The sequence below is a fragment of the Lactuca serriola genome, chromosome 7 (genome assembly GCF_051521515.1).
Source record: "Lactuca serriola cultivar US96UC23 chromosome 7, Lser_US96UC23_V15, whole genome shotgun sequence".
Classification (NCBI taxonomy): Eukaryota; Viridiplantae; Streptophyta; class Magnoliopsida; order Asterales; family Asteraceae; genus Lactuca; species Lactuca serriola.
The window spans coordinates 66,695,829-66,710,193 of record NC_136414.1 but is presented as its reverse complement, the minus strand read 5'-3'; the positions used below and the strand labels follow the sequence as shown (position 1 = coordinate 66,710,193).

The following is a 14,365-nucleotide window of genomic DNA, read 5'->3' as shown; positions in this document are numbered from 1 at the left end:
AATCTCTTTTCTCAAGATTTATAACCACGTATATTCATTCTCAGCTTCATCCGCCTATGGTTTTTATTTATTTATTTATTTTTTCTTCAATATTGAGTTTCTATGTAAAATGTTTTTTGTTTTTTCCAAACAAAAATTCATAAAGTGCCCGGTCTATATCTACAACCCTCTCCATAACAACAAGACGACTATTGTTTGTTTCTTAACGTCTTTAGGCTGCTGCAATAATCTGAAATTTAAATAAACTGATTTTTAAAACTTAAAATAATTTTTTATTTACGAAATTTTAATAATTTTAGTCTTACAATATTGAAAAAAAAAATCATACAACTTAAATGAAATGATTTTACATCTTTTGTTGCGCATCTATACTGATGAACAAATTAACACGACAAAATTAACATAATTTTTTTTTGTTTATAGAATGCATGTTTAAAAACGTCAAACAAAATAAAAATAATATATAATAAACACTTCACTTAATTCATGTTTAAAAACGATAAACACAATAACACGACAAAATAACATAAAAGGGTACTACATCACTTCAAATAAACTTATAACAAAATAAAAGCAAATTCAACTATTCATGTGTATTATTGCTATCTGATTAGATAACATCACGAGTACTTTCTTGTAAACTTAAACACTCCACCTACAAAATAACAAAAATAATGCAAAGCTAATTAAAAAAAGTAATACATTAAATTCAAAGTTTCAACAAGTAAGAATACAATTATCTTTAACTCCAAATAACCAAACTTTTGTACAAATTAGAACCTCAACAATATCGTGTTACAATGATGAAATACGGGTGGACTATGGTGCAACAACTATAGGAGGTGGGTTTGTATGGTTAACCTTTGCCCTCGAAATACCATAAATAAAAACATGAGATAAAGCCATAAAAAAAAAAGAAAATAAGAAAATTGCACTAAATATAAAAGGTTATAACAAGGCAATGTAAAAGAACAAATCAAAATAAGATTGGTAAAATCACTACCCTTTAAAAACAATATCATATTTTTAATTAAGAAAATAATACAACCTCTTTAACCTCTTTTTGTGAGATTCCAATTCATGTTTAGCCACTAGGTAATTACGATTTTGGTTTAATATATAGAATATCAACTTATGCTTAATCTCTTTACTATTTAAAACAAGAGAAAATTACACGAATGGTCCCTGTGGTTTGTGGTCACTTGCACGCTTGGTCCCTAGAAAGATTTTTTAACTCGGACCGTCCCCAAAACTTTAATTTGTTACCCGCCCAGTCCTTCTTTTAACTTTTCCGTCTGTTTAGGTGTTAGTAACTCCCATACCAGGGGCATTTTTGTCCTTTCGCCATTGCAAGGCCTCTAAAACCCACCTCGTTCATTCTTTTTCTCAATTTCTTCTTCTCACTTCTTCCTTTCGTGTTCTTCTCTTGGGCTTGCAATCCAAACGAAGGGAAAAAGGTGCACGTTCCCACTTTCCGGCAGCACATGCTGCTCAGGTATGTCTGTGAGTTGTAATTTTAAGAGACATAAAAGCAGCCAGCAACAGATGTCTGCAGCCGGAGCTTCTCGAAGAAGACAACCCTGAACTATGAAACGGAGCGGCAGTCTCTCATTCTGTGCGGCGTGTGTGCTGGCTTCTAGTGACAGTTTCTGGTAGGCCATCAATCGACAGAGTAGCTCCCAATCGGAATCTATCAGCCATGGATGTGCCTGTAAAATTACGATTACAAGGTTTCGCCATTTGAGTTCGAACTTCTGCTTCAACATTTTAGAAATTTCTATGAATAAATTGAAAAATATTTTGTCCCTCTTTATATGATTGCAAATATTACATATAAGAAAATCTTTATCCTGAATTTCTAACAATTTCGGTCTCAATTTTGACTTTAAAAGTCAACTGTACCTTGAGATATATATATCTATTGCTCGATACATTCCTTCATCGATTGACCTTGCAAAATCAGTGACAGTAGCAACCAAAGATTGAAACTTTTTGAGCTTTAAGTTAACATCGGATGCCACCTCAGCAAGATAGTTGTCGATGAGATTAGCCACCATCGTCACGGGTGTAAGCGAGTAAGAATTCCTGATTAAATCATCATCATTGTCTTCTAAGCAATCCGAATCAGTAATTTCACTTCCATCTTAATCGTGATCTCGATCTGCAACCATGAAATGATCAAGCAACCCGACCCATCTTTCCAAATTCTGAAGGCACAAAGGGCTACATGACCACAAATAATGAAGGGGGTGGGTTTTAGAGGTCTTGCAATGGCGAAAGGACAAAAATGCCCCCGGTATGGGAGTTACTAACAGCTAAACAGACGGGAAAGTTAAGAGAGGGACTGGGCGGGTAACAAATTAAAGTTTCAGGGACGGTCCGAGTTAAAAAAACTTTCTAGGGATCAAGCGTGCAAGTAACCACAAACCATAGGGACCATTCGTGTAATTTTCTCTTAAAACAATTTATTTTAGTGAAATAACATAAACAAAAACAAGAGATAAAGCAATATATATATATATATATATATATATATATATATATATATATATATATATATATATATAATCAATTGTCAGGATGCACAGATCTGGACCATCGGATGGAATATAATCAAATGTCATGATCTAAGGGTCTATGATAGTAGAATATGATAACATGTACCATATAATTACACAAATTTCAACATAAGGGCATTTTAGTCAATTAACCTATATTAAAAAAGGAAATTTTCAGATTTTTAGGGATGATTAATTTCTTTATTTTTAAAAAAATCTGAATATTTTAAATTAATTCAAATTTAAAAATCCGATTTTATTCTGTCAGAATGATAGAATGACAACCATAAACTAGTAAATATATTTTTCGATTTTATTATGTCAAAATGACAGAACGTCAACCATAAACTAGTAAATACATTTTGAAAGACTACACAAAATCGATTCTTGAACTAATAATATATCAAAAAATTACATTGTATGATTGTGATTTATTGAATAATAACAAACATTATCGAAGAATAACAAGTATAATTCTTAAAAAATAACAACATTCTTAAAACAATGAGTGTGATCATTCTTTAATTCATTCTTCAACCCTTTCCCATCAGGTCTTCAAGCCATTCTTGAAGCCATTTCTACCAGAAATTCATTGCCAAGTAATTTGCAGTGATACACTTATAAAACCTATACATTAAACATACAAATAATTAACTACAATTCTATCAGAATACAACAATAATATTCTTACAAAATAAACTATTCTCCAAGAATATTTTTTAAGAATTTGTATTATCAAGAATATACCCAACAAACAAAATAAGGAACTAGCATCAACCTATTCTGACAGAATAAGGAACTAACATTCTTCGGGTTCCCTGTGTTTCTTCTCGACATGCTCAATGTATTTAACTGCAAATTCTGACAGAATAAGGAACTAGCATCAACCTATTGTTATGAAAATGGCATCCAACCCAATCTAAATTGAGTTATATAGTTCTGAAAAGAATAAGGAACAAAGGGAAGTAAAAACATTAAGGATTTTTAACTATTTTTTCATTGAGGCATTTTATCGAACACATGGAGCCCATGACAGAATGTTGTTTGTAAACAAAAATTGCAAATATGGTAATGGATCATAAGTCATAAGACTTACATTGATGGATGAAAATGAGGAATACTAGGCAGATTACAACTTATACTGATGTACACTGGTTTGCTTTCTTTCAATTGAAATTGCAGTGTCAATTTGTTCATGTGCATCTTCCAAGTTATTCACTACTTCCCGTTGTTTCATTCATTATAAATCCATCAATATCATATAACAAGATCAGATAAAAATCATTGTTACTTAATTTCAAAATCGATGAAATAAAAAAGCCTTGGAAATTAAAATCAGCATACCAGAGAGGTCATCGTGTCCCTGGCGAACGTCTCTGTTTGATGTACCGTCGGTGGTCGGCGCCATCGCCGACGAAAGGGCCCAGCTCCACCCGTTCTCTTCTCCAATCCATAAAGTTGGTGGTTCTACGGTGCTGTGGGGTGGTGCTACTGCTCTGGTGGTGTCGAAACTGATTTAGGAGGGGATAAGGGTTTATGGGTCTGTGAAGAGAGAAAGATGATTTTTAAAGAAGTAGTGGGAATCGGTGGTGGTGTTATATGAAACTGATAACCTAAATTAGTGGGATATTGATTGATTTTGTTTTCTTTTACCATAATTAATTATAGTGTAGATTACTCTTATACCTTTTATTATTTATTAGTGATTTAATTATTTCCTGAATTCTCATTGGTGCATTTAGGCACACAATACTTGCTAAAAACATTTGAACCTAGCTCTCTCTCTCTCTCTCTCTATATATATATATATATATATATATATATATATATATATACACACACACACACTAGTCGTTACCCGTGCAAAGCAGCGGGCGATGAATATTTTGTTTCGGAAATTAATTATGAAGGTATGTTATTACTGATTTGAGACATTTGTTTATGAATTTTCATTTCCACTATCGAGGCTTATAGTTTATAGGGAAGGCCAATATGGTTTCTATCTAGTAGTGTATTCGTGCAATGCATCCGCAATAAATAGTTTCTTTTGACAAGTAGTATTGAGACGACAATTAGTTCACTTTCGACATGTTTTGAGTGATCTATTTTTAAATGGTGCCAAACTCTCTTTGAAGCAATACCTGGAAGTTGTGTAAGTAAAGGGTATTGCATCTTCTTTTATGCCCTTTTCAGTCGAACATTTTACTTGACTTCTCGTGCGAAGCAACAGAGACAATTACTTTCATTTGGCAATTAGTTCTATTCGGGGAAAGATATTATATTTTATGGAACACAAAACAGATACATATTGTTATCAGTCAGTTTTGCAGCAAAGAATTGTTTCTTTTCATCAAATAGTTTATTTTTAGGATTATATTCGTTAAACGATTCATTTCTATACAGAAACATGTCATCTTCCAAAGAACATGCAATGTATCGAAATTCTATTGCATCCCACAATGGTCGGACACATTGTTTTGGTATGTAGTTCATTATCCTGAATTGCAACGTCATTATAAAGTTTTTGTGGTTTTTAAGAACGGGTGGAAATAAGTTTTATTTTGGAAAATATTTTCCAAGCATTAAATAATTTTATTTCTTCAAATAATTTCTTTTTTACATTTCGTTCTTCTATAGCATATCATATTTTTCCCCAAATTTGTTCCTTCACCATATTTTTTTTTGAAAACTCAACTATTATTTTGCATGTAATTTATGTAACAATAATATAAACCGTTTATCATTATGAGATTGACTCATTTAACCATTCCACTCATTCCCTTTATCGGTTTGTCAACGCTCGATCCTAAAACACTTGTCCCAAGGTTGCATATGCAGAATGTTTAAGCCTGACCGAAGGTATTTGGTGTTAAATATATAATAAAAGTAAATAAAAATGAAGGGCTAGTTATGCAGGAATTGTATTCCAAATTTAGAGGTTGTGTAAGAAGTGGCAAAACGGAAAAATGAAAATTGATAGCTAAAATTCGAAAATACAGGGGGGCTAGTGTGGTTTTCGAAGGTGGTTTGGCACAAAAGAAGTTTGTCTGTAACCTTTTCTTACAAATAAAGATGAGAAGTTTGAGTTGTACAAAGTGCATAAAAAATAATTCTCGATATTGGAAGGAAAGAAAATGGTATTGAAAAGCTATGAATAATTTTGTATTAATTAAACATACTTCTAGGTGTAGGAAGGTAGTGAGAAAATACACATTAGAAATTGGAAATTATATTAGCTTGATTGGCGTTTGTGAAATGACGATTGAAGCAAGTTTGAAGAAAAAAGTGGTATCAATTTTGGATTATACGAAAGGTTTGGGATGTAAGTCATTTATGGGCTGTATTTTTATCTTGGATGCATTTATATATTGCGTTGTTTAGCGTGGGCAATACAATATTAGTGATTTAGTGGCATTTTATTTGTTGTACATCAGATAATTAACACACCTTTTTTTTACAACAAAATTTATTAAAAGAAAAGCGGACTAACGGGAAGTTGGAGAAATACCATAATACTAAAGTGGTTTAAAAAATAGAGAACAAATATGAACTAACATAACATCTTTGAATCATCATACTAAAAGCACCGGCACTAAAGAGGCTAATAGAAACTAACATGAAATGAAGTAAATAAGGTCTCACAATAATACTTGTCCAACAAGTAACGTCATTATAAGAATTGATAATAGAATCATACTTTTATACTACGCTCACCTACTTGATTTTCAGAATGATTGGTCTTGTCATGTATTTCATTTGTATCTACCACAACATTAAAGTCTTGTTTTCTGTTGGTTTAATGTCATAAAAACCATTAAGTTTGAAGGGTTTTGTCGGTTTTACCCAAAGTTGAAATTTATGTCCGTTTTTACCCAAACATTTTCGAAAAGATGTTCGATTTTACCCTTTTACTGGTGATAATAGGTTTTCCAGGTTACCATTATATTAAATTTGCAAAAAAAACCCTTAAGTTTACCATTTTTTGCGTTTTTACCCTTAAGTTTATAATTTTTTTTACACTTTTACCCTAAGTATATTTTTTTCATAATATACATATTTATATGATTTTTCTGCTTGAATACGTATAATATGAAAAAAATACATAGGGTAAAAGTGTAAAAAAAATTTATAAACTTAAGGGTAAAAATGTAAAAAAACTGTAAACTTAAGGGTTTTTTGCGAAGTTAATATAATGGTAACCTGTTATCACCGGTAAAAGAGTAAAACCGAATATTTTTTTTGGAAAATGTTAGGGTAAAAACGGACATAAAATTCAACTTTCGGTAAAATCGACAAAACCCTCAAAACTTGAGGGTTTTTATGACATTATCCATTTTCTGTTTTCATCAATTTTTTTCTTCATGATATCAGAATGAATCACACACTTTCCTGTAGGAATATTTAAAAGTATTAATAAAATGTTTTTTTTTTTTAATAAAATAGATTTTTAAATGGGTTGTTATCTAACTTACAAATGTTTGATATTTTAGGAAACCCTTCTTTGGTCCTTTTTCTATTAAATTGCAAATTGCAAACCATTGTTCAGTTAATCTCACCACCCAGTTTGCTTTTAAACTTCGAAATTGTAATGTGATCAATTAGACGATCATAAAAGAGTGTGTTTAGGTTCATTTGACTTTCAACCATGGTGGTTGGACTTTCTGAGGTGCGAGAGAGTATAAGAGTTGAGATCCAGTGCGCTTGAACTCTTCTAAGAAGGAATGCAGAATGAGTATGTTTTTTTCTTCCATAGAATCAAATCTATTTTCCAATTTCCATAATTGACATTTTAAATAAGATTTAGTCAATAAGTCATAAACATTGGCATGAAGTAATCAAACACTGAAGTTGTAAAAACTATAATCACTTAGAACTACCTCTTTATCATCACTTGTTGCCAAAAATATATCTTCTTATGCTTGTCAGGTACTCAGGTGTATCATCAACCTATTCAAAAAATAGAAAAGAAACAAAAAATGTGTTACAATCGAATGTTTAAAGAAAATGTACATTATGTTCATAAGCAATAAAAAAATAAAGAAAGAAGAGTATCTTACCAAGTTAACATTAGAGCAACTTTATCAAATTTTTCTGTAGACTATATGATCAAAATTTTCTACAATAGCTACTTCATGGACAAATATGAATATGCGAATATGAAAGTTGAAACAAGCTTTAGTAGATCAATATTCAATTCTTTGACATATGGCCTGAATTGGTTAGTTGTTTACTGAAATTGCTTTCACATATGTTGTGTGTTGTGTTACCATACAATAGCTTGTGTACCATGGGAGGCAATGTTCATCCTTCAACAAACAAATGGAAATCCAAGGATAAATGGTAAGAAAAACATTATAATTAAAGTAGTATAATTACCTTCAACAGTTTGCAATGTAAGGATAGCCAACAAAAAATGACAAATTTACCCTTCATAAAACCAAACATCACTTCCACACAGCTTTATCTATAAAACCATAGCTCCACCTGTCGAATTCCCTACGAAAATATAACATTAAGAGACTAAGAACATAATGACAGGGGGTTATATGTACACATACACACACACACACAGAGTTCCGATAGTTGCCAAAACATAAAGACTCTTTAGGAAAGTAAATTTTTTTTTTGAAGAAACAAAATGAAACATCCACCCTCAAATCGAAGATTCTTCCTCCAGATCATATGATATGCTCAACTTCAAATACTCAACTTGTTCATCGATCTGTATATTAAAGCAACAAAATGAAAAATGGACATCAAATCAAAACCACCTAGAAACAAAAAACCAGCTCTAAAAATAAATTTAAACTTTTGAACCTAGATTTAAAAATCATATCCATAATCAAAGCTGGAGCCAATTATAAAAATAACATCCGAAGCTATATTACTCAGATCTAAAAATCCAAATAGAAGGTTAGCAACAGAAGAAGAAGACATATAATGAGTTATAGAACCTTATAGGCGGGTGTCTTCGTTTTCAGCAGATCGTGTCATTATTTCCAGCGGACGTTAGTCGCTTAGGGTTTTTATGAGAAGTAGATATGTGCCCTGAGTTCAGATGTTGGATGATATTTCAAGGGTTCTGAGTAGTTAGGCAGTGGTGATGTGAGAACATGAGAGGAGAAACAGAGAACGAAAATTCTTCCAATTTGAATGAGTCTCCACTGAATGTGGGATTAACAGATTCAATTAGATGAAGACGAAGAGCATCAAAGTGAATGAGAGAGGGTAGAAGAATGAAGAGGAACGTATTTGGCTTTCAATTTCAAAACGAGAATGATGGGGGTGATGGGGAAAATCTAATTGTTAGAGATCTGAGGGAAACAAAGGTACATATCTTGGGTGGCAATGTCATCATTAGGCAGAAGATGATATGGTGGTGGTTGTTAACTGATCATGGAGATTAACCTGGGCGGAGCGTTCGACTTTTGAGAGAAAAGATGAAAGATAAGAATTTTGGAATTCAAAATAAATGTAACTATACTTCCTTGATTTGTGCTTAGAATTGGTCAATTACCGTTCACCAAGTCGATTAAGGAGTCAAAGAGAAGAAAATAGATAATTAGGGAAACAGATAAATTAGAGAAGTAAAGATATGCATTGATTTATTGTACATTCAACTAAAAGTTTTGGACGTTTTAAATCTATTTTTAAAAATAGTAAGATTTGTATAATAATATAGTAAGATATATATATATATATATATATATATATATATATATATATATATATATATATATATATATATATATATATATGAATGCAAATAAGAAAATCGATTTCAGCATGACTATTACATTTTAGCAAACCCGGAAATTCATTACAACAATCGATTTCATGATATCTATCGATGATCATTTAACCAGAAATCAGAAATCAACATACCTTTCAACGATCTGAAAGGCTACAATGGTGCTCGCGCTCACGAGAAAGGAGGTGCACCGACGAAGGGCTGAGGCCGACGATCTGGAGAAGGAAGAACGATTGAGTGAGAGAAGAGGATGGAGTGGCATGTGTGATTTTTTTTGTCCGTTCCTTTTTTTTATTAGGGTTGAGAAGAGTTTTGAAGTAGTTGGTCTATTGCTGCACCAAGAAGCTCACGGACAAAAGTTTTTTTTTTTTTTTTTTTTACTTAAGAGCCTTTTAGAAAACCTAATAGCTGCAAAAGCCCAATTTGTTGCGCATGTTCTGCATGGCGCAGGGGTGTTAATTTATGACAGGGCACGACAAAAATACACGAAATGAAACGAAATCAGGACGAAATCAAAATTCGAATTCATGTTCGTGTCGTATTTGTGTCAAGATTAAAAAACACGATGTCGTGTCGTGTCGTGTTCTTGTTCATGAATCGACAAGAAATTGACACGATTATGTATGTGGTTATCGTGTTTTTCGTGTTTATCGTTTTTGTCGTGTTATATATCTTTAAGTATGAACGAAATACACTAATAGTTATGTAATATTATCTTTATCGTGTCGTGTCGTGTTGTCATGTTTTAATTGGTTCATTTTCTTGTTAATAAAAAAACACGACATCGTGTTGTGTCGTGTTCGTGTTATGCAAAACCTTGTTGTGTCGTGTTAGACAAAAACACGACATGACTGCCCGATTTGACAGCCCTAACGTGGCGCAGCGATAAGACCATACAGTGTGTCTTGTACCGCATACCACGGTATAGTGCAATATTCGTAAACATCGCACCGACCCCCAAAAGAGTGCGGTATGCAAATCTTGTGTTACAACTTTACCGTGTGGGAAAAAATAGCCTATCCTTCAAATATAATACTTCATGCATACAAATGTGTGTTGTGGTGGATGTGACATGACACCCACGAGTTTTATAGGGCAAAAGTATAATATGTATGGTATGACACTACCAAGAAGAAACTGGTTTTTTAGAAAAACAAACGCCCTCTAAATCTTTATCACTTTATGTCTCTTTTTTTATTTAGTGTTTTGATATTCTTGTTGCTTATTTACATCTTATATTTTAATTTTATTCCACTTGAATTAATATTATTGTAAATTATTTGGATTATTGATCGTGTGTTTTTACCAACATAACACTTTGATTGTCAATTGTTTGCATAATTTTTGTTTTTTACTTAACACAAGAAAATATTTATATTCGTAAGAAAGAGGATCCTTATGCCAAAAAAAGAATGAAAAATATAAAGCCATTTCAAACTTCACCAAGTTTATAAATTAATAAATTGTAGAATACAATCTTATACTTTATTGAACACTCGAAATCACTCACATTGCGGTTCATCGACCAAATTGCCTAAAAATCAAGAAGTTCGTTATTCGTGCCAACTTGAGGAACGACAAACGGGACGTTACTAACCGTAAATAGATCCTTTAAATTGGAAACCTCACGCACTCCAATGTAAATCATCACCAGTAGACCTAAAACAGCAAACGCGATCAAAGCAATTTTCCATGACGCATTGAACACCTTCTTCAAGGTCTCGTACACTTTAACTCGTGGAACATTACCATAATAGTGATTTATACTCTCGATGGTCATTGTCAACTTGGATTTTATCCCATCAGTTCTCCCACTCGACTTAGTAATATTATTAAAAAAGTTTGCGATTTCCCCATCCTCCATATCGCCAAAGATAATATTCTTTTCACGAAGAATCTTTACATCCTTGTCACTATCGACAATCCCACACATAAAATCCACATACTCAGTGACATCAAGAGTAGGAACGTGACCATATTTGAACATTAACTCTTCATAAGCCACCAAATTTCTTAATATAACATCCGAATCCGATTTCAATTCAAGAACCGGGAGACAAAGTGTGAGCTTTTCAACGTCGAATTCAATGTCACGAATACCTCCATTTGTTGAGGAAAATTCAATCTTTGCGAGTTTAACAAGATGTGAAACCGGAGGTATGGCGATTTCAAGCTTAGTAGGTGTCTGTCCCAACAAATACTTGATCAAATCATTCAGCTTGTCCCATGGCAAATTCAATGCGTCCTTAAAAGGCTTCAAAAAAGCATCTAAAACAGACAATATGCTAGGGGCTTCCTCTTCATCCGAAGGCACTTCAATGGAGTAATCTGTTCGAATCAAAGGGGTTGGAGGTGGTTTAGCATGGCTTACCTTCAAGTGATACATGCAATCCAACAAATGATGGCGGTTACCTATATCAAGATCCCTTTTGCTTTTCGGTAGAGAAAACTTAAGAGGCGAACGTGTTTCACAAAACTTAAGAAACAAATTCTCAAGAAACGGATTGTCTGAAGTGCCAGATAAGTTTTGGTTAAGAGCATTTACCAGTTCGATTATCACCACTAGTGGGATTTGATTTTCAAGCTTCGTAACATCTTCCAAAAACTCCGAGGGTTTTCCTTCTGTTACTTTCATTATAATATCCAGCAACACGACTACATCTATGGAATAAACCCATGCTAAAGGTGTGTTCCCGATGTCAAAGTTTATATCGTAGCAACTTCTAGCTATTGTGACAAGAGGTATGAGACGTTCTTTTACGATGGTTTCGTACTCGGATGTGATATTGTAGGGTTTTAGAACTTCTTGAGCTGTGACTAGTTTAATCTGCTCTCTATTGTAGAGGTCACTTCGGAAATGGTGGATTGGTCCAATACCTATTTCTTCGGGAAGGTAAGAATTTGGGTTGTCGGATATTCGACTGTCTGGAAGCTTGAAGATGCTGACAGGAAGAATGGTGCCAGCGGAAAGTTGGGATTGCAATGTTCTGGGGATATGATCGACCCATTTTTGCACATCTTCAACGGAAGCTGGAGAAGTACATAGAAGTGGAGGCTCCAACAAGGCCATTGGTTACTTTTTTTTTTTTGGTGAACCAGTTTTTAGTTCTCTTTGTTATATATAGAAAACTTGTTTCACAAGTTTTCCTCGAATTACATGTGTAAAGAGTCATTTAATGGCCCTTATTATCCCACGTCTTACTATATCAATACATAAATCGTTTTAGTTGATGTAAATATTTTTGTTATCAATAAATGTTTTAAGAGTTTATAATGTCGGAGATTGAAAGTTGTATTTGTTGACACTTACATAAATTTAAACTAAATTGGTTGTGACCTTCAATTTTCCTCTACTGTATTTGTAATTTCAATGAAGTCAATAGTAAATTATTTCTAGTTACTTTGTCTTGGATTTGTGCATAAAACAAAGTAACAAACCATTGTAGTAAAGGAAATCAGACTAACCGGAAAGTGCATTTAACTTCATCATATATATAGCACATCGCACTCTACGTACAAATTATTCCCAGAATTAAAACCATTCCGGTAGAACCGTAGAAGAACAGCTAACACCTTCTCATTCGCATTTCCTTGAATTGTAGTTTTACTAGTGCACGTACTTGGAACAAGTTACTATCTTTGACCTCCTAGTCAACTTGTTGGTTTTCACTATTGACTAGGGATGCTTATGAAGCGGTTCAATATTCCAATAATTACATGTCCATCTTTTTATCTAATAAATCATTACTTTATTACGATTTTTTTTTGTAAAAGCCAGTGATATTTTACAAAAAAAACAAAATAAAATAAAATAAAAATAGAAAACTATAGATTAGCCCATTGACATTCTAATGTTTTCGCAATTTCGTCATTTTTGAGAGTTTGTTTCTTATTAAGGATGGTTAGTTTTGTTGATGGTAGTTAGTACGTGCTAATAATATATATTCTCATGAGGAAAGTCATTATTTAGCATGCATTCATATTCACTTAATGATCAAACCAAATCAATTGAAGGTCCTATACAAAAATAAATAAATAAATAGACCCATAATATTTTTTTTATACATAAGCAAAATTATTATTTTTATGATAATTGTTACAAAAAAAAAAAACGATAGTGCAATTAGATAATATTATAGTGGAAGTATTTTATATTGTTTTAACGGCTGTTATGCTAATCGATTGTTAGAGTTAAATCAATTTAAGTATCGTCAAAGTCAGAATCAGTCCAAACCAATTTGAAGCCCAATTTGCCAAATCTTACAAACCATTTCCCTTTTGTAGTTTCAATTGAAAGCAGAAAATTAGAATAGCGAGGTTTTGAAGACAAAATTGAATGAGTTTCTCTCCCCTTTTGAGCGATATGTCTAGGGTTTCAACCTTTCATCACTAAATTATTATAGCTTATTGTAATATCTTTGATCAAGCTCTGTAAACACTTCAATATTTAGTGGATTGATTCCCAATTTCCTCCGCCTATGGTTTTCTCCCGATTTAGGTTTTCCACATAAATTTTATGTCTCTCTAATTTTGTAACATCCCGAAATTCTGATACAGCTATTTAACCCTTCTCTTTTATCAACTTGTCAAAATTAGCCCTCGAGTGGAAAATGTTGCAAATGAGTACGCTGGACGTACTGGAGAGTACGTTGCGCGTACTCATGCACTTATATTGGACGCATACTCGCCTAGGTATGCTGGGCGTACCCAGGGTTACGGTGGGCGTAGCGGGCCCAGATACACACCCTAAATTGTGGCATGTGCACTATAAAAGGAATGCTAATGCCTTATCCTCAACCACCATATCAGAGAGTGAAACCCTAAGAGAGCATTTCCTTCGTCCTTAAGCTTGTGTGTGAGTGTTTTGAGCTAAATGTGCCTTTGTATGTTAGTGAAGAAGAAGGGGAGGTGCTTGTGGAGGCTAGGGTTTGAAGTTCAAGCTTGGATCTAAGTTCTTCAAAGGGAGGAGCTTCACTTAGAGGTAATTTTGGGTTAGGGAGGGGTAAAAAGGTCTTTTACCCTCTATGGGATTGTTGGAATGGATTTAATCTAGCCT

General features: G+C 33.0%; 1 protein-coding gene across 1 annotated transcript; it reads right to left on the bottom strand.

Moving 5' to 3' along the window:
* Positions 1-10,843: 10,843 nt before the first annotated feature.
* LOC145064062 (putative UPF0481 protein At3g02645) lies at positions 10,844-12,379 on the bottom strand. The gene has a single exon (XM_079011584.1). It carries the CDS (start codon positions 12,377-12,379, stop codon positions 10,844-10,846), a length of 1,536 nt encoding a protein of 511 aa, XP_078867710.1.
* Positions 12,380-14,365: the final 1,986 nt, after the last annotated feature.

What these genes read in the sequence shown, in the direction of transcription:
- LOC145064062 (XM_079011584.1), bottom strand. Translation starts at nt 12,379, where the DNA reads ATGGCCTTGTTGGAGCCTCCACTTCTATGTACTTCTCCAGCTTCCGTT.